This window comes from Lepisosteus platostomus, chromosome 18 (assembly GCF_059453375.1).
Source record: "Lepisosteus platostomus isolate fLepPlt1 chromosome 18, fLepPlt1.hap1, whole genome shotgun sequence".
Lineage (NCBI taxonomy): Eukaryota > Metazoa > Chordata > Actinopteri > Semionotiformes > Lepisosteidae > Lepisosteus > Lepisosteus platostomus.
The window spans coordinates 14,713,526-14,735,017 of record NC_142628.1 but is presented as its reverse complement, the minus strand read 5'-3'; the positions used below and the strand labels follow the sequence as shown (position 1 = coordinate 14,735,017).

Below are 21,492 nucleotides of genomic sequence, written 5' to 3'. Positions count from 1 at the left end.
GTTCTGAAATGAATGTGGTTCAGTTTTAATTGTATGCTTAATGTAATGCAAATGCTTCAACATTACCAGTAGGCTCAATCTCTTGGCTAATTGGTCTTCAAATCTTTCCTGATTTTGCAATACGGGAGGTTACAAAAGCACAAGGAGTGTTAGGAAAGCTGTTGTCTAATTAAACATAGAGCAGACAGGCAATCACTGCCAGACAATTGCAATTATACAGAGCAGACGGTTCTCATTTAGGAAATTCACTCTTTTAAAGGACATCTGATGTAGTTCACTTGGCATTCTTTCTGTACTTTCCCTACGGACATTCACGCGGAAGCGAATCAGTAGCTTCCAAAACAAAATCAGGAGGATGTTGCGTTATTTTAAAATGATGAAACCACCCACGAGTCGACATCGCATCACCTCCTCCTGCAAAATGCCTTTTGTTTTTGGTCAGCCCTTCCATTCATCTCGCCTTTGATATCCCACGGTGTGCAAGTGAGCAAGCTGCCTTCTCAACGAATCACAGAGGTGAGAAAACTGTGTGTCATGAACAGTGAGTGCGCTCGCACGCCGGTGCCATCATCCCGTTTCACCTCCTGTTCTGTGAACAACGATTGACTGCCTGGAGCAGTGCGTCTTGCCCACACAATGTGCAAAGGCTACAGTAGAGTCATTAGCCAAAAAAAGGTGTTACATCATTCAAAGACTGAATACAAAGGGACTTTTACCTGAGGGCGCCTGCTGTACAGTACAGTATGTGCAGTACATTTACAATGCAAAGCCCCAGCCTAAAGTACTGCAGCTCATAACAAGTGCAAACTTAATGTAATGCAACTCATAATTAAATGCAAATAGACAAGGATCTGGAGATAGCACAGAAGTCGGATTTTTTTTATGAGCCTATAAATAGCAGCTGCACCCATCTTGACTGACCCCTGAGCTCACAGCATACACTGATGCTGAGGAAAGGGGGGAGGACAGATGCGTGTGCGTCTCGGTGTGCGAAACCAGATCTTGATTGAAACTGGAATCACTCTGCAATTGGAAAGAGACGCCAAATGTCCCGCCGCTCGGATCTCAGAGGCGGTTGTCGCTGCGATGCTTATTTCTGTGCTGAAGAATAATTAATGGGGGTGCAGTCCCAGAGTTTAAAAAAAAAGACCCCAATGTAATCAATGGCATAAGGTGTTGTTCACTTTCTTCAACCTCACAGAAAAGGTCGACTGTGCCACACAGCCTGCAGTAATTGGATTTTCAGTTTTCTTGTTTCTCTGCATTGCTTCAGAAGTGCCCTCCCCCCGGCCTCCCTAAGGGGGGGTTCCTGGAATGGGATTGCGCAGTGACTTTTAGCTGGTTTTGACTCTGAGCTGCCGTGTTGCTGACGAGTTTTTCAGACTTGAGAGTTCAAGTTCAAGTTTATTGTCATTATACTCATGCACAGGTATATGGTGTAATGAATTGCTATTTAGCTAGCTCTCAGACGGTAAGCAGTACAAAAAAAAACAAAAAACAATACAATTGTATAAGAAAAGAAAGACAGTGACAACAGGCAGTGTGCAAAACAACAACAGATAATGTGCAAAACAACAACAGGTAACAGATAATGTGCAAAACAACATCAGTTGTGCAAAATCATACAGCAACAGAATGAAATAAAGGATAGAAAATTGAGGGGAGTGAACTTCTGGACATGTGAGGTGGAGGTAGATTTCAATGCGTGTTTGAGTCTTGATAAAGAGAGGCACTGGAAGCCCCTGGAAAAGGCAAGGAAGTGGGTCAGAGGACTCTGCCTAGAGCAGAGCTCTGAACAAAGGTGTTGTTTGCTATGATAGGCAGTTTATTATACCTGTAGTTCAGGTGGGGAGCTGCGTCAGCATGCGTAGGCTGCAAAGGAACAAGTAATAGGTTTATTCCCTGCTGAAAAGAGAAGAAAGAAAACACAACGTTTCGGCCCTGGAGCCTTCTTCAGGTGTGAAATAAAGGATAGAAACTCTTCCCACCAGAAGAAGGCTCCACGGCCAAAACGTTGTGTTTTCTTGTTTCTCTTTTCAGCAGGGAATAAACCTATTACTAGTTCATTATTATACCTGTGGCCACAGATTACATCATAGTTGCGGGACCCCCTGCAGGCGAAAGTTTCCCAGCCCAGTGCTCAAGGGTTGATTTCTCCTTGCCAGCAGCTTCTCATCTCTGCGCAATAGAAACCGATCGTCAATCGCCTGGTTTGAAATTTAGGATTTGCAGGTGGTGTGGTTTTCTACATTCATTCATTTTTCAGGGTGGGCATAAAGTTCTCCTAACACTCACATAAGACCAGAGGAAACGTTACAAACGGCAGGAACCTGTTCAGCCAATCTGGCTCAATTTGGTTGCTATCAGCTCAATAATATAAGAATTCAATCAAGCAATCTCTTAAAGAGACTTTCATGTTGTTAAACTTAATGTGATCTACTCACTTGCTGTCATTAATAGAATTTCACAAATCTAAATTTATTGGATACGGTATAGAAAGGTCGGTATTTGTTCTGAAAAATCATAAACAATAAAACAGGTGAGAGATACTGTACAGTGCTGTAGTTTGTTCACATTTGGCATCTGTCACAGTGGAATGAAAAAAACAAAGTCTTAATGATTTTTTTTCTTTGCATTGATATTTTTGGCATTCCTGCTATTGGATTTTTAAAATCCCCCCTACAGTTTTTATTAAAAATACAGCTAGGTTTGAGTTTCAGTAGCTTAACAAATATGGCACAAATGATTGTAGAAAGAAGTGTGCATGGTTAAAACTAAAAACACCATGTCTTAATGCATCATTCCTGTATGTGTTCCCAGTTTTTACTTTCTTAAGCACGGCACTATGTTTTTATCTGTTGCATGCCTGCTGTGCTCTGCAGAGGTGTAATTGCGTTGATACTGCAGGGTCAGCAGTACTGCAGGCCTGTTTTACAGAGAAATCCTTTGTGATATCCACTGTGCAGTGGTCTCGGATCATTGTGCTCAAATACATCTCTGATTAAGAACAATAAGATAAGCTTATCTTGTCATGATAACGAAAGAAAGGTTCAAAAAGGGCAGAATCTGTTTGCCTCATATAGCTTGATTGTTTTGTATTCATTCATGAATCCGTTGATCTCATCCAGACATTTCCATCAGCTTCAACAACATGGCTGAGTATCCTGATCCTCACTCTGACAGCCTCCTGTGTAAAGACATGCCTTGAATCCTCGTAGTTTGCGTTTGTGTTCTCTGCTTCACCTGTGTCTTCCTATCCATCGTCTATGATTGTTTTTCAAAGCTCCAGTCAAAATAGTGTATTATTCATTCATAATAATCATTTCTGTCATTCTGCCTGTGGTCACATGTGTTAATTTGTGCAGCAGGTTTCTAACAAAATGATGCTGTAACAATAAAACAAATCTTTTATCGAAGGATTTTTTTCTGGGGAAATACAGTTCTCTTCCTGTCCAATGAGGAATCCAGGGAGAAATGACAGTAATTTGCTCAGCGAGAGGCTATCAAATAAATGAGATAAATGACCACCAACACTCAACAGTTATAACTCTCCTAAATCATTGTATACTGTATTTTGTTTTATTATAAGGCCTTTGGTAGCAAAACTCAAAAGATTTTTTTTTTCTAGAACAGAGTCAGAGTCTAATGGATCTCCTACAGTGCATTCATTTTTCATGCTTTAACAAAAAGTTACATTTAATTACATGAATATTATATTTTGGAATTACAGTATGCAGAAAAGGGTGATTAGGTGTGTAAGTGGGTGATGTGTTTATATTCGGAAAGATTTATGAGTTCATACACATTTAATCACACAGATCTGATAACATGGGATGCAGATGAAGGTGATTACGGTTCACTGGGGTAAAAAAAAAAAGATTATATCAGCTTACAGTAAATTTAAGTCAAATCATCCTTAGCACAACAATCCTGCACATTCTCAGACTGCAACTATAGTCTAAAAACTATAATTGCAGGTATTTAAAAACAATAAAGCACTATGGCAGTGCAGGATGTGGGTGTTTTATTTTTGTTATAAGGATCTGCGCCTGTGGCTGGAAGGTTGCTGGTTCAAATCCCACAGCCTGCAGAGGAATCCTACTCCGTTGGGCCCCTGAGCAAGGCCCTGAACCCCAACTGCTCCAGGGTGCTGACCCTGCGCTCTGACCCCCAGCTTCTCTCCCTGTCTGTGTGTCTCATGGAGAGCAAGCTGGGGTCTGCGAAAAGACAATTCCTAATGCAAGGAATTGTAAAGGGTTAATAAAGTTACGTTATTATTATTATTATTATTATTATTATTATTATTATTATTATTATCCTTGTGATCTCTTCATCTGTGGCATTTTGATAGAGCCTCATTCTAAAGGCACAACCAAGTTGGCAAATAATGTATTAAAAAGACACATATACCTGCCTGTGTTTGGCAGCATTATGTAAATAAAGGATTTTGGGGGGGTGGGGGGGGATTATATTATCTCAGCATCTCCTGCCACAATCCATTTTGCCATCTGTTAAGTTTCTTCAAAAGTGCCTTTTCAGAGAAGATGAGTTTAGGACTGAAAAGATCTGTATACAAAATCCATCTGCTCTGGGGCACATTCACCTGGCCAAGCAAAATAGTCCTTATATCATGTGACAGATGGAGTCCATAACAAAGATTTACGATTTCAGGAAAATGAATTGAGACAGAATAAGTCCACTCAGGGTCTTCACACTGTGGAACAGTCTGAGAAAAACACGAGAGGAGAAGTGATTAATTCTGTCGGTGATATAACTCTTTTAGAACACAATTTTAAAAATCTGTTTCTGAGAGCTGTTTCTATGACCTACATAGTGACATTGTTTTATTTCGTTTTTCATTTCTCAGAGGTAACCTACAAAACGTGGAACTGTGGAATAGAAATAAATAACTGTGAGAATTCAAAGCCTGATCGAGGCCCACTTGGCATCAATATTAATAACGTGCTGAAAAGGCATCTTTCTGTGGTAGAAGCTCCGTTGAAAAGCCACTTCATTCTGGTTAGGCATAATAAGGGCTCGTTAAGAGAACTGGGGAAAGGCCCAGTCATTTTTCAATACTGGGAAACTGTCAGCAAGCGTGAAACTCACGTTAGGAAATTAAGAGGATATAGCCTCCTAGCTTAAAAATTGATTTATTACGCCCACATTGTAGAGAAGATGGATTGTTTTCTTTTAGTGATTTTCATTACTGATTAATGTGGAAAAACTAAAATATTCTGTTGGGCTTTGCATCTGCATGCTGTTACATTACTGTATCTCAGTGTGTGGTTGAGGCTTAGTGGTCAGTTTGACCAGACAGTGGAAGCAGCTGGAGGAGACCATGTGGATTTAAGCACAAAATGGCTTTTATGGACTTTAAAAAGTTAGACACACCCTCTCTTCACCACATTGCGGTGTAGTCTACCATTATTATTGTGACTAGATGTTATATCGGTGTTCAAGAATGAATAAAACCAATCAGTGATAGAAAATAAAGCTCTTCTTCAGAAAGTCTTTCTGTGGCCAAGCACACTTGTACTGGCATTAGAGCTAATTCATTTTTTGCTCAGAAAAGATGGTCACCACTGTTAACAAATGCTTAAGGCCATAAGGTTTTCACAGCTCTGGAACTATTTGCTTAATAATGGTCTGATGTGTTTTTAAAAGAAAAGGTGACATGTATCACTGGCCAGGAAGATGTACCCAGATTCACCCCCACTATTCAGAAATGCCTTTTGGCACCGCAGGAAAACTTATTGTTTTGAAATTGCTGCGATTAGTCTACATCTGCCAACCGTTAGTTTTAATATCTTTTTTTTGTTGTTTTTACTTTTGTTTAATTTGCAAAATTGCAAGCAAAGCATTGCAGTCCCTCCTAAGAATTAATAATGACTGCCTGCTGTCAACAGCAGCTGTAATTTAAACCCTGCTGGTGCCATTTCGTGCCAGAGCTTTCTCCCCTTGCTATACAAATTGCCATAAGCATTGATTCAATAACAGCTAATTGAAACACAGAGGAAGACTAACTCCTTAACAGAGCTGTAGAAAAGTGACCAAGGATACTCTTGCAGACCTGGTATAATGACCTGCAGTAATTGAAGGGGAACTGCAGTCCCAATTTCTCAGACCAGTTATTCAATCTCAGTAACAAATTCATTAATGTTATAGAAAAATTATACGAATTTCAAAGTGAACTAAAAATTGTGAACTTTTTGAAAGTACTGTATGTCGCATTTGATTTCCCATTAACAGTGACTTGATGCAGCCCTTCCTGCTCACTAGTCACTGTAATGACTGATGTACTGTGACGTACGAGTGAATACAGGTCATGCAGCCGACATTTCACTGTAGAAATGTTCCAATGTGATCTGTATACAAAGTTAACAAGTAAGTCGTATTTGGCAGCAAAACCGTCTCAAAACCAATATTTCTATTGGATTAAAAGAGATGTATTCACAAGCCTGCTTCTGTACAATGTAATAAGGTCACAACACATCAAAGGAAATCTTGTTGCCTTCGTCTAAATCGCAGAACATAGCGCTGTGCATACCTGGAAATTTCGTCTGTTTTGTCATGTAAATCTGACAGTTTTGATGTACATTTTAATTTTATTGTAGTCTGAAATGCCCTCATCAATGCTGATTCTTCCTAACCCCGAAATATAAGAATAGCATTGCAGTTCCCCTTTAAAGCAGTGGGAAACAGTCATTTCCTTCCAGGCTAAGCAATTAACAAATCAGTGTGTAAATTAGCAGAATTAGAGGACAGGTTTCCAGGAAGAACAGATAACTGATATAGATTATCCCACTCTCACCACCAAGTGGGGCTATATATTTTTTGTTCTCCAGATGAGTGCAAGGAGAGGGAGAGGATACGACAGGCCTAGTTTTGTTCATTATAAATGCTGGCTATATACTGTTCGTGGTGTGCTACAAGCACAAGGATGGCCATGAGTCAGAGAGCACAGTGTGTGAAATCCGTGAACTGAAAAGCAATGAGTTTATAGCTTTGGCTTCTGTTTGTCTAGCAGATGTGGGGAAGGACTTGTACACAGAGGAATCCGAACAGGGAACCTATGACTCCAGGACGGACCAGTCGCTTCTTATCCAGAAAACTACCATCCGTTCAAAACGAGAAGCCCTCACGGAGTCACTGCAGGTACGCTCCTCTGTTCTTCTGTGTGTCCTTCAGAGGGGAGCTTTTTGGTCTCCAGAGCAGCCGAGGAATCTCGGAGGTTTGAAATGGATTCCTTTCCTACTGGCTATCAGGCTGCATCTTCTATACTCAGGTTTCCCATTGAGTCATTCTGCTCTGCCACGTGTGACTGGGCTTTCATCACGGTGTGCTGTCGCTGCTTAACCTTTTGTAATGGGGAGCAGATGGACAGAAGAATGCTTCCAAAATCCTGGAGGGTAAAAAGCGGAGCTAGTGCTTCTAGCATTGTTTTCTAAGCCATTGTTACAGAATAAAAAAACAACACCTTTGTGTCACAGATTTTCCCCTCCCTTATCAGAATTAAACCAGGAAAACTCTTTTGCATTTTCTCAGCTCAGATTCTCAAGATTCTCTTGGTGCTCTATCAATCCATAAAGGACAGATGCCTCATTTGTCTATGTAAATAATTCATATTAATTTATTTAGCTGATGCTTTCTCCAAATGAAATTATGTTTACTGTATACCTATTATGAACACATTTATTCTTTTAGAGCTGAGTATTTTACTGCAGCTTAAGGGTGCAACATCAGTGCCCCCGTCTAATTAGGAGTCCAGAGCCCTAACAACTCTACCATTCTGCTGTAGCAGACAGATAAATGGCACATACAGAGTTACCAAAGGGAGAACCCAACAAGATAGGATACCATGTTAGTTTTTTAGCTATACTTGACAGTTCCCAAAAGCTGTGGTGATCAGTGGTGTCAAAACCTCTTAATTTGAAGTCACAGTTATTACATCCCAATCAACCCATTAACCAGCCATACTCTTAAGAGATCTGGACAGCAATTGAAAGGTCTTCTTTATTCTCGGTGTGCTCCTGTTGCCCTAAAAGATCAATCCCACACACCATGAATCCAGAGCACTCCACACTGCTATCACAGAATCCTTTCTGCTAAAGATTGCCTAATTGCCTAACATTTTCTCCTTATCCCGATTGCAGCTGAAGATAGATAGATAATACTTTATTAATCCCGTAGGGAAATTGATGAAGGGGATGTTCAGCTATGAAACACAGCCTATATGCAAGTGTCTCTGCATCTCATTGGTTCAGTGTGAATGGGCAGTTTGGTCAAGGAGGTACAGTGTACCTAGACTGCTGAGCAAGAGCACCTGGCATAAAGATCACGAGGGGGATGGGCATCTTTTTGGGTTGTCCACTTCAAGGAAGCAGATCAACCGCAGATCGTCTGCAGATGAGCAGATCGGAAAAGCTGAATAAGCAAATTCTCTGATGAGCGGGGAAGGACTTGCAGACGAATACTGCATCGGAAAATCGACGTTTACGTTCAAACCCCCCTGTGTTCGGTTCAAACCTCCCACTTCCGGAGTGGACGTTGTTGGGGGGCGTGTAGTGAGCAGGACTGCTGTTCGTTCTTAGGAGAGCCAGCCCGAGGCACCAACGGGGCTGTTCTTTCGAGACAGGAAGAAGCGGGTCGACTACATCCTGGTCTACAAGAAGTCCAGCCTGCAGGTGGAAAAGCGGTGCACATTCGAGAGGAACCTGCGTGCCGAAGGGCTGATGCTGGAGAAGGAGGTGAGGTTCTGTCCGCTGTCTACCCCTCTCTGAGAACAAAATGTTATGAGAACCAAATAAGGACGTTTGCTCACTCCTCTCATGGAGCCACCCTGAGGGCCAACCAGTTTTATTCCAGTGGGGAACAATGTGCCTACCGTCTCTCTTTGTCTCCCCAAACTTGAGCGCAGCTAAGAACGGACAGATTTGGTAGCCTTCCATATCAAATGAGACTCAAACTTGCTCCTAGAGTTTCTCGAAGTGGTGATTCAGTTATTGAAGTGTTTTTTCAGAAGGGGGATTAGACTGACCTGCAGTGAGGTGAAAGGGTCAGGCACTTAGCAAGAGAGGAAAAGAGTTCTTCACATTTTATGTTTTGCCTGTTAGCCATACAGTATGTACTCTGAAAAGTTATTGATCGCAATTGTAATTTTTCTCACAATTTCAAAATTGAAGGAACCTAGTGTCTTAAAAACAGTAAGATCTATGCCTTTCCATCATGTTACTATAACAACACCACCAAAAAGGACACAACTGACTTTCTGGCTCTGGGAATCGTTAAGCGTTAAGTCCAGGTATTTTCTCTATTGCCGTAGAACGATTCGATCTTTGACTTTATGTCCTTGTATGACTGCTTTTTTCCAGCCCTCGCTCACTAACAATGACATCATGTTCGTTAAGATCCACGCTCCCTGGGAAGCACTCTGTAAATATGCAGAGCAGATGAGCATAAGGATGCCATTCAGGTAATCCTTGCAAAAAAAGATCAGTGAGAGGCATGTCTGGAGTAAATGCAATAGACATAGAGGATTTATGTTTGTTTGTTAAAGTATTTCAGATGTTAATATGACCATGATGTTGGTGTATTTACTTATCATGTCTTAATAGTTTCATATTTAATTTAGTGGGACATGATGGTGATTGAATTTATATGTCATTGTGTTTGTAGTGTTTGAATTTAATTGCTATAGTCTGTTATCAACATATATCATGATGTGTTGTGGATGTGACTTAGTATATTGTGATATTGAGTAAATTAGTGTATCATGAGTTTGATGTACTGTATTTAAATGGTAAAATCCAATGTAAATAAAAAAGAAATCAAAAACATTCAGGCCAACACTGCAAGTCACTGCAGTATTAGATCATCGGATATTGTAAGAGCCATACACCCTAAAACACCTTGTTTTCTTGCTCTTGCCCCGCGCAGCGAGCATGTTCAAAGTCCATCAGGAAGCACCAGCTCTGAGCTATGAACAACACAGGACAGTCAACCCAAGATTAAATTCAGGAATCTGGAATATTTCAGTCTGGTGCCAAGGACAGCTTTTACCCTACAATGATCACCATGCAAAGCTATGGTTTCAACACATCATTGATGGGCAGGCATCAGTACAGAGGCCTCGGTACATACAGAGGGCGTCATCCGTGGCCATCGAGAGGACCGATTTTTAAGATTGGCAGTGTGCCATTATAAGTTTGGAGTGTACAGTTGTTACACAATGGCTCAAAACAAGATGGGTTGGAACAAATGATTGTCGTACAGTGATCTAATATGTTCTGAACTGCATTTTGGTGGAGCTTTAAGTTTTATTTTGCACCAGATTACACCTGTAATTAGTGTATGTTGATGTTGACATACAGTACTTGCTCGCTATATAGCAATGTATTTGTTGAGTTTACAGTATATCATATTGTCAGTGAGTGTTCAATGCATATGGAGAGTTCCCTCTTAGGAACACTGCAATACATTGCTTTCTGGTTGCTTTACAGAAATGCCTTTCTGGTGACGATGTCAGTACACTGTAGTTTCGAGATACCTAACAGGCACTTTCTGTTCCTTTAGGAAAAAATGTTACTTCACCGACTGGAAGTGCAAATCCTTGGGCAGGTTGGTGGGCGCTGCGAAATTTAATTCCCTGTCTAATTTGCACAGGCAAACAGTCAAATGATCATGCACATATATGCGTGTTCATGCATGCATACTGTAGGTGCCCATTAATGCTTACAACAAAAGACATTCTTCCAGCTAGCTTGCATGATTCACACCAACAAGCCTCCAGGCACATGCTCGAGTGCTTCATTGGTTTTCCATTACTATAATCCTCTTTGTTGTGGCCATATTAGCTGTGTCAGATTGATTACAGACGTTTAAACACTCTGATTCTTTCAACAAACATCACTCAGAGAGCTCACTCTCTCTCTCTCAGCTGACGCTAGGGAAATCGGGGCTGATGAAGCTCAAAAGATTCCGAAATGGGATTGCAAGGCAGAGGAACAGCCAACAGAGAGCAGTCAGTGTGGATGAGCTTAATACTTTCCAAACTGACTCCTCGAAGTATCGAGGGCTGTGATTCCTCACGAAGCTTTTCCGATTGGAGGCTGCAGGTCCTCCCCACTGACAATAAAGTATAAAGAACTATAAAGCCTACTTTACGGACGAACATTGACATTGATTTTATTAAATCTTAGGTATTTACTTTCTGAAGCCAGCAATAGATTTCCTTATTATTTTATGATTGCCGTTTAGTTAGTACCGTTCCCTTTTCAGTTATTCAGTGAGGGTGCATAAATGTTTTCTGGACAATATTGCTAGGCTCTTAATCAGGAATGATGGGAAATCTTGGCTGTCATGTCTGCCGACCTCGGAAATCCTCTTTGTAGTGTTAATAGCCTCTGGCTGAAGATTACTTTTGCTAGCGGGGCACAACAGAGAGGAACGGTGTGCACCTATTGTTTGCTTCCTCTTTGATCTGAAAGAAAATGCCAGAGAAATGTGGCTGGTGAAAACAGTAGAGTTCTACCTGGAAAGACTGAGTCAGCAAAAAATGTCCGTATTGATACACACATATTGACGGCATGGATAATATTGTGTGTATGTATTTGAAAAAAAGCATTCAAATGGGTAGATTTGTAAGCAAAGACTGCACACGTAAGAAATAAAAGTCTTTAAAGTGGAAAGCATTCTTTTCTATGCCACAAACTAAATGTGGAGGCACAACAGCTGTTCCTGCACTATCCCTCTGGCCGCCCTGCAGAGGAAAAGTATTTTGCAGCAACAGGAGTGTGAGCAGGTTTAACCTGACAGACACTGTCCCTGTTGTGCATTAGCTGGTAGCTGGGAGGAGCGATTGCTCACAGCAGTAACAGTAGCACGGTGTGCTGCAGTTCAGACCAGGTGGGGCAGCAACACTATAAAGCAACAACCCTCATTGCCTCCCCCTGTCCCAGGTTTCAGCGGAACTGGCGGAAGCTGAAGAGCTGGCTGCCGCGCAACCCCATGCAGCTGGACAAGGAGGCCCTGCCCGACCTGGAGGAGACGGACTGCTACACCGCCCCCTTCAGCACGGCACGCATGCACCAGTAGGTCAAGCCCTCCCACCCGCCTGCCGCATCCAGTCCCCCCGTCTCGCGCCTCCGAGGCGTCAGGTGGCCACAACGGCTTTATCCCTTTACAGCAGCCCAGGCAGGGAGTTGCGTCAGAGTTGCTTAGGCAGCAAAGGAACAAGTAAAGGTCTATTCCCCACTGAAAAGAGAAGAAAAGAAACATGATGTTTCGGGTGTGGAGCCTTCTTTGGGTGTTGATGTCTTTATTCCAGCTGGTTTAGTACAGGGGTTTCAAGCTGCCACCTCTGGCACCTCCAAGCTCCTCAACTGTTCAGCCCAGATGAGGGACAAGCTCACAATAGCCCTGCTAAACTCCTCCTCAGCAAGGCAGTGGACACCTCGGGGACCAATAGGTGTTAATCTCGCTGATGCATATGGGGGACCCATTACCCCCCCAATCCATACACAGTCAAGCATCCAGGCCACTGGCCAGCAAGGGTAGCACCCTGTGACACAGATAGGAGGCCAGGTGCCCCCTGGGAGTCCCAGGCAGTGACATCATCATACCATGCATTTCATTTTCGCTTCTCTGAAGCCAGCTGGAGGCAAAACGTCCTACTGACCAGTTTTGCACCAAACATCCTGCGTCAGTCTTGGCAGCAGACAGAGGGAAGACTAATAAACTCAGTTAAAATAAACCAAGCGATTTCGTTCTTCATGCCTGAGTTTTCAGACGTTATCACTGCCCTTGATTTTGATGAGGTTATTATTGTGTCGTGAACTGTTTGCGCAGGAGATAGCTGCTTTTCCAGGAGAAATCAGGCTTTCTTCCAGCCCCTTGTGTTCCCCTATGTGGTTGAATTGTTTGCTGAGCCACTGTCAAGCCTGGCTGGCCAGTCCGGGCAGAGATTCTCTCTTTGTGTTTCCTAAGTCTGTGATTCTGTTCAGAACATAAAGCAAAATGGCTGCCTGGTAACAAATGTTATGGGTAGGTTCTGGCTTGCTTTTCAGCTGTTACACAACTGCAGTTATTTAACTACGCATCTAGCTAGAACAGGCTCCTAGCTAGAACAGTCATCTGGGTCCCTCATGCTCTGCTGTGCTGTGAGCTCCAGTTGTTTCGTTCTTTCTAGCACCAATGAAGCTTCTGTTTTCTGAATTGAAAAAAACCCTGGTAATGGTCCTCCTGTTCTACTTTCATGAAGTGTCTTGCACATCCAGGCTCATCACCTAACTTCAGTTAGACAGTGGCTGTATGTTTAATATTTTTAATATAATCCTGCTAACAGACTGAAGGTTAAAGGATCGTAAAGCAACAGGATTTATTTTCCCCTTACATTATTCATTATTCTTCAGCGTCAGAGCAGCACTGTATATTAATTCCCTTTTCTAGCTCACTGTCTTTCTGCCACATCAGGTTTAGAAAAGCTGGCCACCAGGAGTCATTAGTGCAGGCACAGCCCCTTAGTCCAGATATCACTGTCCAAAACCATCTCATTAACTGGCTGTAATCAGGATTCATAAAGCTTTGACAGAGAAGGGCGAGCTGGAGCTGTGAGAGTTTTGGTACTCTCACTGTGCTATGCCTGTGGTTTGCTATGCCCCTCTGAGCATGTAGCGTTAATCATTGAGAGCTCCATTCAGTGCTTATTCAACTGCAAACACTCTGGGCTTGTAGTTTGTTGAGTGAGAACTGCGTCAGTTCTCCCTTCAGTTCAAACTGTGCTGTTTAAGACAAGCTTCCACTTTTAATTAAGATACTTGTGAAAATGGAATGGAGATGTTTCACAGATGACAGAGCATGACTGAGGATTGACACCACTGACAGCTTGCAGTCAGAAACCCAAGTGTGTCTGGATCACAGGGATCACAGGATATAGGCAGACAGATGTGGGTTAGTCAGTGCAAATAGGCATGTCAGAGTGTTTCTGTGTTCTCGCCTTGTACGCTTTTCCAAATGTGATTCATGCAACACAGTGCTGTTCTAAAAATGGAAGGAAACTAACTGAGGAATCAAGGTAGAATTAAAGATTCCGTTCATTTTCTTAGAGTTCATTTTCAAGAATGTAGCACACTTAATTATTTTTTCAGAATTTAAAACCTTGTTGTGCAAGCTCTCAAGAAGGATATACAGTAATTCTTTCTCTTTAGCTGGCTAAAGAACTCTATAATTCTCTTTCAGATGGCTCCATACAAAAGGACTGAAACAATTTCAGCTTTTCAGGACCCTAAAAGGGTTTCACAAATGTGTCCACTTGTATCTCCTTCATTTTCAGCTTTACAATCAACAACAAAGAAACATTCTTCTCCAATTCCACACGAAGCAGAATAGTTCACCATGTCCTGCAGCGTACAAAATATGAGGATGGGAAATCAAAAATGGGTAAGGATCTTCATCCCAGGGCTATAACATCAGCAAGAGGGGACTGTAACATCAGAAGGATCCTGTTAGAGCAGGATGCAACAAGTGCAAGAGCAGACTTGTTGTTACAGCTACTGTAGTAGCTGTAATACAAGAGCTGTAAGAGCAGACTACAACAACTGTAATACAACAGCTGTGAGAGCAGAATAAAACAGCTGTAATACGACAGCTGTGAGAGCAGGCTACAACAGGTGAAAGAGCAGACCAAAATACAGTAGCTACAATACAACAGCAGGTGTAAGCATAGACTACAGCAACTGTAATACAACAGAATATAACAGCTGTATTAACAGACTACATGTGACTGGACAGGGCTTTTTGCTGCCATGTCCAGGATAACTAAATGACTCCATGTTAACTGGGTGCAATTTGGGACAGGTTTTTAAAACTGCCCTTAAATAGAAAGACATTCATTTGTCAGTTCAGAATTCTGTCCTTTTCCGAGATGACTTCTGCAATATACAAGTAGGTTATCCTGATCACTTCTCTATAAATCCCATCTTGCTTTAAGGTGCTTGATGAGTCGTACAGTATGTTCCACCAAGGTATTAAGGATACTTATAAATCTGCCCTGACAACGTGCTGTACATTTTTAGAATGTTTTATGGTTTTTATATCTTACATTTATGTTTTGTTTTCAACATTGTAATTTCTGATCTTATTCATGTTAATATGTGCTTTTTCATATTGAGACGGTTTTTTAGAGGCAGTGTAAAAAACACTGAACGATCAGAAAGTCCAGGCTCAGTTCTATACAAGCTTTTAGCTCTGTCGTGTTTTTCGTTTCTCCTTTGGGATGGGCTGTACAGAGTAATTTATTTCTCTTTGATACTTGGCCTTACATTCACTCTTTCTGATATTACATTGCATATAATGACTCAGTCATGTGGGGTTGTAAAAATCTAAAATAAATGCCAGACTAACTTCAGACGAGAAACAAATTAACTTGATTTAAAGTCTATAGTGGATGAGCGAAGTGGTTTTGTCATTGACGAGCTCGCCCACCTCTAGTCAAGTCATTTGTCCTTGTACCTGGTAAAAGAGCCCCGTATTATTATCGTTAAAGCCTCCTTGTCTTTTTGTGTACAAAAAACACTGTGTTCTTTTCTCACAATGTAGGTGTCAACCGGTTGCTAGGCAACGGGACTTATGAAGCCGCCTTCCCACCTCATGAGGTAAAATTACCGGGCTTTTCAATCAGGGCTGAGGCATTGAGTGGATGAAAGAAACCCTGTGTACGCTGTGCTGACCAGTGGAGGATGTCCCACCCTAGTCTTACACTTTAAGCCCTTTGTTTGTGAATCAAAAAGGTAAAGGGGTGTCTAATGCCGCCCGATGGCACTGCAGTTCAGTCGCGCGTTGCGTTAAACGACGACGGAGAAGCCACCTCACTGTGGCTGGAGCGTGACTCGTCTGCAGTCGAATATGATGACAAGAGTTTCCTTTTCGGCTGCGTTACAAGATTGAATCGGAGCTGAATAACGACAGGGTTCTCCCTCTGTCAAAAGGCCGGCTGTCTTTTCAGTGTGGCAAGGGAAGCGCTGAGCAGCACACACACGGGACCTTGTGTTTTAGTTGTATTTTCTCCTTTTGCTTAATTGATCTAATTATATTTTTATTTTATAATGATGTTATGATGCCTGCTCACCTGAAGGCCCCACCAGAAACAACGTTCTCTCTGCAGAGGACTATTACGGTCCCACCAAGCGGAATTCATGAGTCCACTCATGTCCAGGGTTTCTTTTACTTCAGTACTGGACGTGTCCGTGTCCGTACAACATTCCTCACTGCTTAAATTGATACTTCATGCTCACCCTCTTCTTCATGAGCCCCCTTTCCCCCCTCAGTCATTTAGAGAAGCCTCTGGGTTAGCCTCAAGGAGGCGCTGTAGAGCCGCTTTCACAGGTTTTGGCCTTGTGCTTTTGGGTGGCGGCAGGGCAGCTACAAAAGCAGACACCCCATCAAGACCTACGGAGCCCAGAATCACAGGCACCTGCTCTACGAGAGGTGGGCCCGCTGGGGGATGTGGTACAAGTACCAGCCTTTGGATCTCATCAGGTAAGTTTCTCCAGGAAATGAGACACCAGTCAGTGCACCACACTTTCACCAAGAGCGTAGCCTAACGTGATGCACTGAGTGCAGCGTTATGACTTTTCCCAGGCATAACGGCATTGAAGTTGGTTTCCATTTCTTAAAACTTTTTAACACACTGTGTTTTTGTATGTTGCACCAATGGGCCTGTAAGCGCCAGTAATGTGGACAGCACTGACGTTTGTGTGACCTGTGCTGCCGGTTGCTTGGCTGCCTTGCTCACTCTCTGCCTCCTGCCCCCTCCTGACCCCGCAGGCGGTATTTCGGGGAGAAGATCGGCCTGTACTTCGCCTGGCTGGGGTGGTACACGGGCATGCTGATCCCCGCTGCCCTGGTGGGGCTCTTCGTCTTCCTGTACGGCCTCTTCACCATGGACTCCAGCCAAGTCAGGTGAGCAGAGGCAGCAGCTGGCAGGAGGGGCACGTTTCTGCCACGTTTTCCCTCTGCTTTCTCTCAACGCTGTCTTGCTCCTTACCATGCACGCCGCGCTTGCTAGTTCGTGGGCACAAGAGCCTCCGAAATGCTACCCTGACCCCATCTGAGAGTCTAGTAATTTATTGATCTACTCCAGCTCCTCCTCTTTCTTAGAATCCAAAGTACTGGTTTCACCTTGGTCCTTTGTTGCTTTGGCTAAAATGGCTTTGTAGCTTGTTTCATATTCCCAGAATCCTTTGTGTAAAGCAGTTCCTTCCTGTTCTCGGTACAGCCGTACAGAAGTTGATTGCTCTCACACTCAAGGTACTGGATGTTCTTGCCATGATTTCTGTGTTTCAGCTCATGGAGGAGAGATAGCTGTTACCCCTTTACCCTCCCTGTTGGGCTCAGGTGCACATCTGCTGGTCTGAAGCACATGTGTGATGCGTTCATGTTGAAGAAGGTTTCCAGGCCTGAAATCCAGTCAAAGGTTGCTACTTGTTTCTCTGGCCTGTTGACCTGTTTCTGATGAGAACCTATTGAATATGATACCACACTCCAGGAAAAGTGAAAGTCTGCATGTCTGAATCAATATGAAGTTGGAAGACTCATATTACTGTACAGCATTTTTAACAACTCAGTAATAAAATGCCCTTTTACCATTTTTTTAATACATGGAAACTCCTTGGTTTCCATGGTCTTTCACTGGGTGTCTTTAAACGTTTTCTCTCTGGTACAGAAATGTCCTGCTTGTGCAACATAGCAAAATACTTGCATTCTGGGAACAGAAAAATGATTTTTAGAGGTAATCAGAAGGTCTAAAAGCATCAATGGTGTTTTATTTCCTCTTAAATTTAAAGTTGAGGTATCTGACAACACATATCTTTTCAATATGCAGTATGCTTTTTAAAGAAATGCTTGATCTCTCTGAAATTATATCCATTTATAAGTTATTCCCTTCTTACTCGCTGTCTTACAATGTTTCAGAACTCAATTGCCTGGAAGGCTATTTTTTCACTAAATAAATGGATAACAAAATATCAGCGCATGACCAAATTAGATCCCTCAGCGAAACTTTTGTTTGCATTTCAAAGGATTTAAAGGCTGTGTTTCTCGGATGTTTAATTATCTGCTGCATCAAACAAAACCACTGAATTTCTGAAACAGCTGTGTGTGATTTTAAGAAGATGAGGATCATAGAAATCGCATTGGCCCTACCTAAATCCAATATAAATAAGATGGGAGCTGGCAGATGTCAATCAGTCACAGCTGTATTGTGGATAGACTACCATCTGGATGTATCTCAGAATTAAGATCAGCACAGAGCTATGTATTTGTTCAAGGTGCACCCAAGAATATCTAAACTTCATGTACTTATATACTTGATACATGTATTTGTGTAATTTTACTATTGAAGCTGTGTTAAGCCCCTTGCTTGTGCTGTATATCAATATATACCACAGCACATGTGGATGGGCTTCAAATAGTACTTAAGTACTATACTCAAGTACTTAAAATTCAGACAGGCCGTGACCAAGGCAGCTGAGACATCTCCAACAACAGCAGCAAAACAAGGACACAGGAACACAACTGAGAATCAGGTTCAGAAGCATTCAGGACAGAGAACAGTAGGCACGTACACACAGAACTGTAGAACTGTGGGTGACTGACACTTTCTAATCAGATGCTTCAAGCCGATGCTAGCTTTATGGAATGCAGAGATGGGATTCTTGGATCAGCAGCTAAATGAAGCAAGACGTGTTGAAGCACCACCTCTTGTTTGTACCTTTTTAATGTTTTATGTACTTATTTTAAATTGTTCCTAAAAACATTAAAGCAAAAGAGAATACAACAGTATTCCCTAGATAGTCTATTGTGGAGCATGTTGTCCCCTATACATCTGACCCATCCTCACCTCCATTTGCCCCTTGTTCTTCCCACACAGCAAGGAGATCTGTGAGGCCAACACCACCATCATGTGCCCCATGTGTGAACGCAACTGCACCTCCTGGAGGCTGAGTGACAGCTGCGTCTTCGCCAAGGTGAGGCCTTCCCTGCTGTTCTCCTTGAACCTGGAGCCACACCGCAGCACCGCACTGAAGACTGTGGGAAATAGGGTTCCTGCATTCATGAATCTTTAAACAGGGAAACAAAGTGAAATACGCTGGGAGTCAGAGCTGGGGATTGACCCCTCCTCTATCTGCTCTGGGGCAGAGCAGTAGCTCTGTGGCTAAGGATCTCGAAGGTTGTTGGTTCATATCCTGCGGCTGGCAGTGGAATCCTACTCTGTTGGTCCCCTGAGCAAGGCCCTTAACTCCAACTGCTCCAGGGGTGCTGTATAAATGGCTGACCCTGCGCTCTGACCCCCAGCTTCTCTCTCCCTGTTTGTGTGTCTCATGGAGAGCAAGTTGGGGTATGCAAAAAGACTAATTCCTAAGGCAAGAAATTGTATATGGCCAATAAAGTGATTTTATCTTATCTAAACATTTTTGTAAGTAGCATGACTGAACTGAACACATTTTGGGGTACACATGTGGTTTGTAAGTGGTTGAGTCTTCTAATCCTCTAGAATCAAAAGGAGGCACAGCGCTCCCCCCGATACTGCAGTCTTCCAACGTCACCCTGATTCTCATCCGAGTGAGGCTGCATTCCCATGGGCCCGACAGTCCTGTCTCGATTGAGACACGCTCCAGCTTAGGTGGCAAGTTAGGGTTAGAAGGCAGTTTTGCCACTGGTTTGTCTTGGTTCGTTTGAACTCCTCCAACCTGTGGTTCCTGAAAAAAGGCCGTGCTGTGTTTTCCTGGGTCCGGGTCCGAGGACTGGTTATGGATGCCCATTGCCAGTCTGCATTGCCACTTAGTTACAGCTGTCCTCAGTAGCCTGGCACGTGCAGAGTGTGCAAATACTGAACATAAAGGCTCTTGACGTTGCTGCGATGTAAAAGTGCCACATCTAGATTGACAGTGCTCTGCTTTAATTTTATTCAATGTGCTTTTTCAGTGTTTTTTACAAAATGTGTAGCTGTAGCCATTATCCATTTCTTAAGATCTGTTTTACAGAAAGTTGCATTGGGAGTTACAATATGCTGTAAATTAGTCATAAGTTAAGAAACAAAAGACTTTTTAAAAATTGGTGGAATAAAGATCCAGTAAGCCTAGAATGTGAAGAAGCCCAGATTAAAGCAGTCAATCATTACTGTTAGCAAAGTATGCTCTCTAGTGTTGAGTCCCTATAGTGCACGTTTTAGCAATAGGCCCGGAACATGGAAATTGAAAAAGAGAAGCTTTTTTTCCCCCAAGTCCCCAAATTGCCTTTCTCATTCTCTTGATAACGTAGAAGTCTCCTGCCATGCATGAGATCCCCTACAGCTATGCTCATGTAGAAGTGAAAACCCTGGCCAGTCACGAACTGGTTTGGCAGACTTCTCAGTCTCTTTTTCACACTATCTTCAGCACAGTAATGCTCCTCCATAATCATTTCTTCCAAAGAACTGCATTGATTCATATCTCACATTCAGAATAAATGAATATTCTGTGATCCCATCTCTTTGTACAACCTGAAAACATATGGATTGTCTTGTTATTACTTTTTAAAACAACTACAGTACATCACTTGTGCTCCATTATCCAAGCCGCTGTCATCTGGTTTAAATATTTAAGGTGGGATCATGGCCGTTGTCCTTTAACTGGAAGTGTTGGGAATTTATCTTGGAAGGGATAACTTTTTTTTTCATTTATCTTCCTGCTTTATTTATTTCTGTGGCTGAAGATAATAATAATAATAATAATAATAATAATAATAATAATAATAATAATTGCTTACACTTATATAGCGCTTTTCTGGACACTCCACTCAAAGCGCTTTACAGGTAATGGGGATCCCCTCCACCCCCACAGTGTGCAGCCCCACCTGGATGATGCGACAGCAGCCATAGTGCGCCAGAACACTCACCACACATCAGCTCTCAGTGGGGAGGAGAACAGAGTAATGAAGCCAATTCATAGATGGGGATTATTAGGAGGCCATGATTGATAAAGGCTACTGGGAATTTTGGCCACAGGGATTTCTAATGACCACAGAGAGTCAGGACCTCGGTTTTACGTCTCATCCGAAGGACGGCGCCTGTTTACAACATAGTTTCCCCGTCACTATACTGGGGCATTAGGACCCACATGGACTGCAGGGTGTGCGCCCCCTGCAGGCCCCACTAACACCTCTTCCAGCAGCAACCTTAGTTTTTCCCAGGAGGTCTCCCATCCAGGTACTGACCAGGCTCACACCTGCTGAGCTCCAGTGGGGCTGCCAGTTGTGAGTTGCAGGGTGATATGGCTGCTGGAGGGTGGGGCCTCACTGTGTGTTTCTGTTTCCTCAGGTGACGCATCTCTTTGATAACGGAGGGACAGTGTTTTTTGCTATTTTCATGGCAATATGGGGTAAGTTAAGTTAATAATTTTGTTGTGGTACCTTGTACTATGTCAGTACAAAGAAACACACAGAGGAAAATCTCCA

The 21,492-nt window shown here is 42.6% G+C and overlaps 1 protein-coding gene across 7 annotated transcripts in view; it reads left to right on the top strand.

Moving 5' to 3' along the window:
- The window catches only part of ano3 (anoctamin 3), a 112,143-nt gene that overhangs the window by 65,280 nt on the left and 25,371 nt on the right, over nucleotides 1-21,492 (top strand). For 3 of the 7 annotated variants that reach the window (XM_088610985.1, XM_088610982.1, XM_088610986.1), the window contains 11 exons: nucleotides 7,028-7,158; nucleotides 8,595-8,750; nucleotides 9,375-9,475; nucleotides 10,576-10,620; nucleotides 11,961-12,092; nucleotides 14,333-14,439; nucleotides 15,598-15,653; nucleotides 16,415-16,536; nucleotides 16,825-16,959; nucleotides 18,929-19,025; nucleotides 21,356-21,416. In XM_088610985.1, coding sequence (XP_088467111.1) covers nucleotides 7,028-7,158; nucleotides 8,595-8,750; nucleotides 9,375-9,475; nucleotides 10,576-10,620; nucleotides 11,961-12,092; nucleotides 14,333-14,439; nucleotides 15,598-15,653; nucleotides 16,415-16,536; nucleotides 16,825-16,959; nucleotides 18,929-19,025; nucleotides 21,356-21,416 — 1,143 coding nt within the window. The remainder of the gene's footprint in view (nucleotides 1-7,027; nucleotides 7,159-8,594; nucleotides 8,751-9,374; nucleotides 9,476-10,575; nucleotides 10,621-11,960; nucleotides 12,093-14,332; nucleotides 14,440-15,597; nucleotides 15,654-16,414; nucleotides 16,537-16,824; nucleotides 16,960-18,928; nucleotides 19,026-21,355; nucleotides 21,417-21,492) is intronic. The other 4 variants (XM_088610983.1, XM_088610987.1, XM_088610989.1 and 1 more) reach the window with 3 other exon arrangements.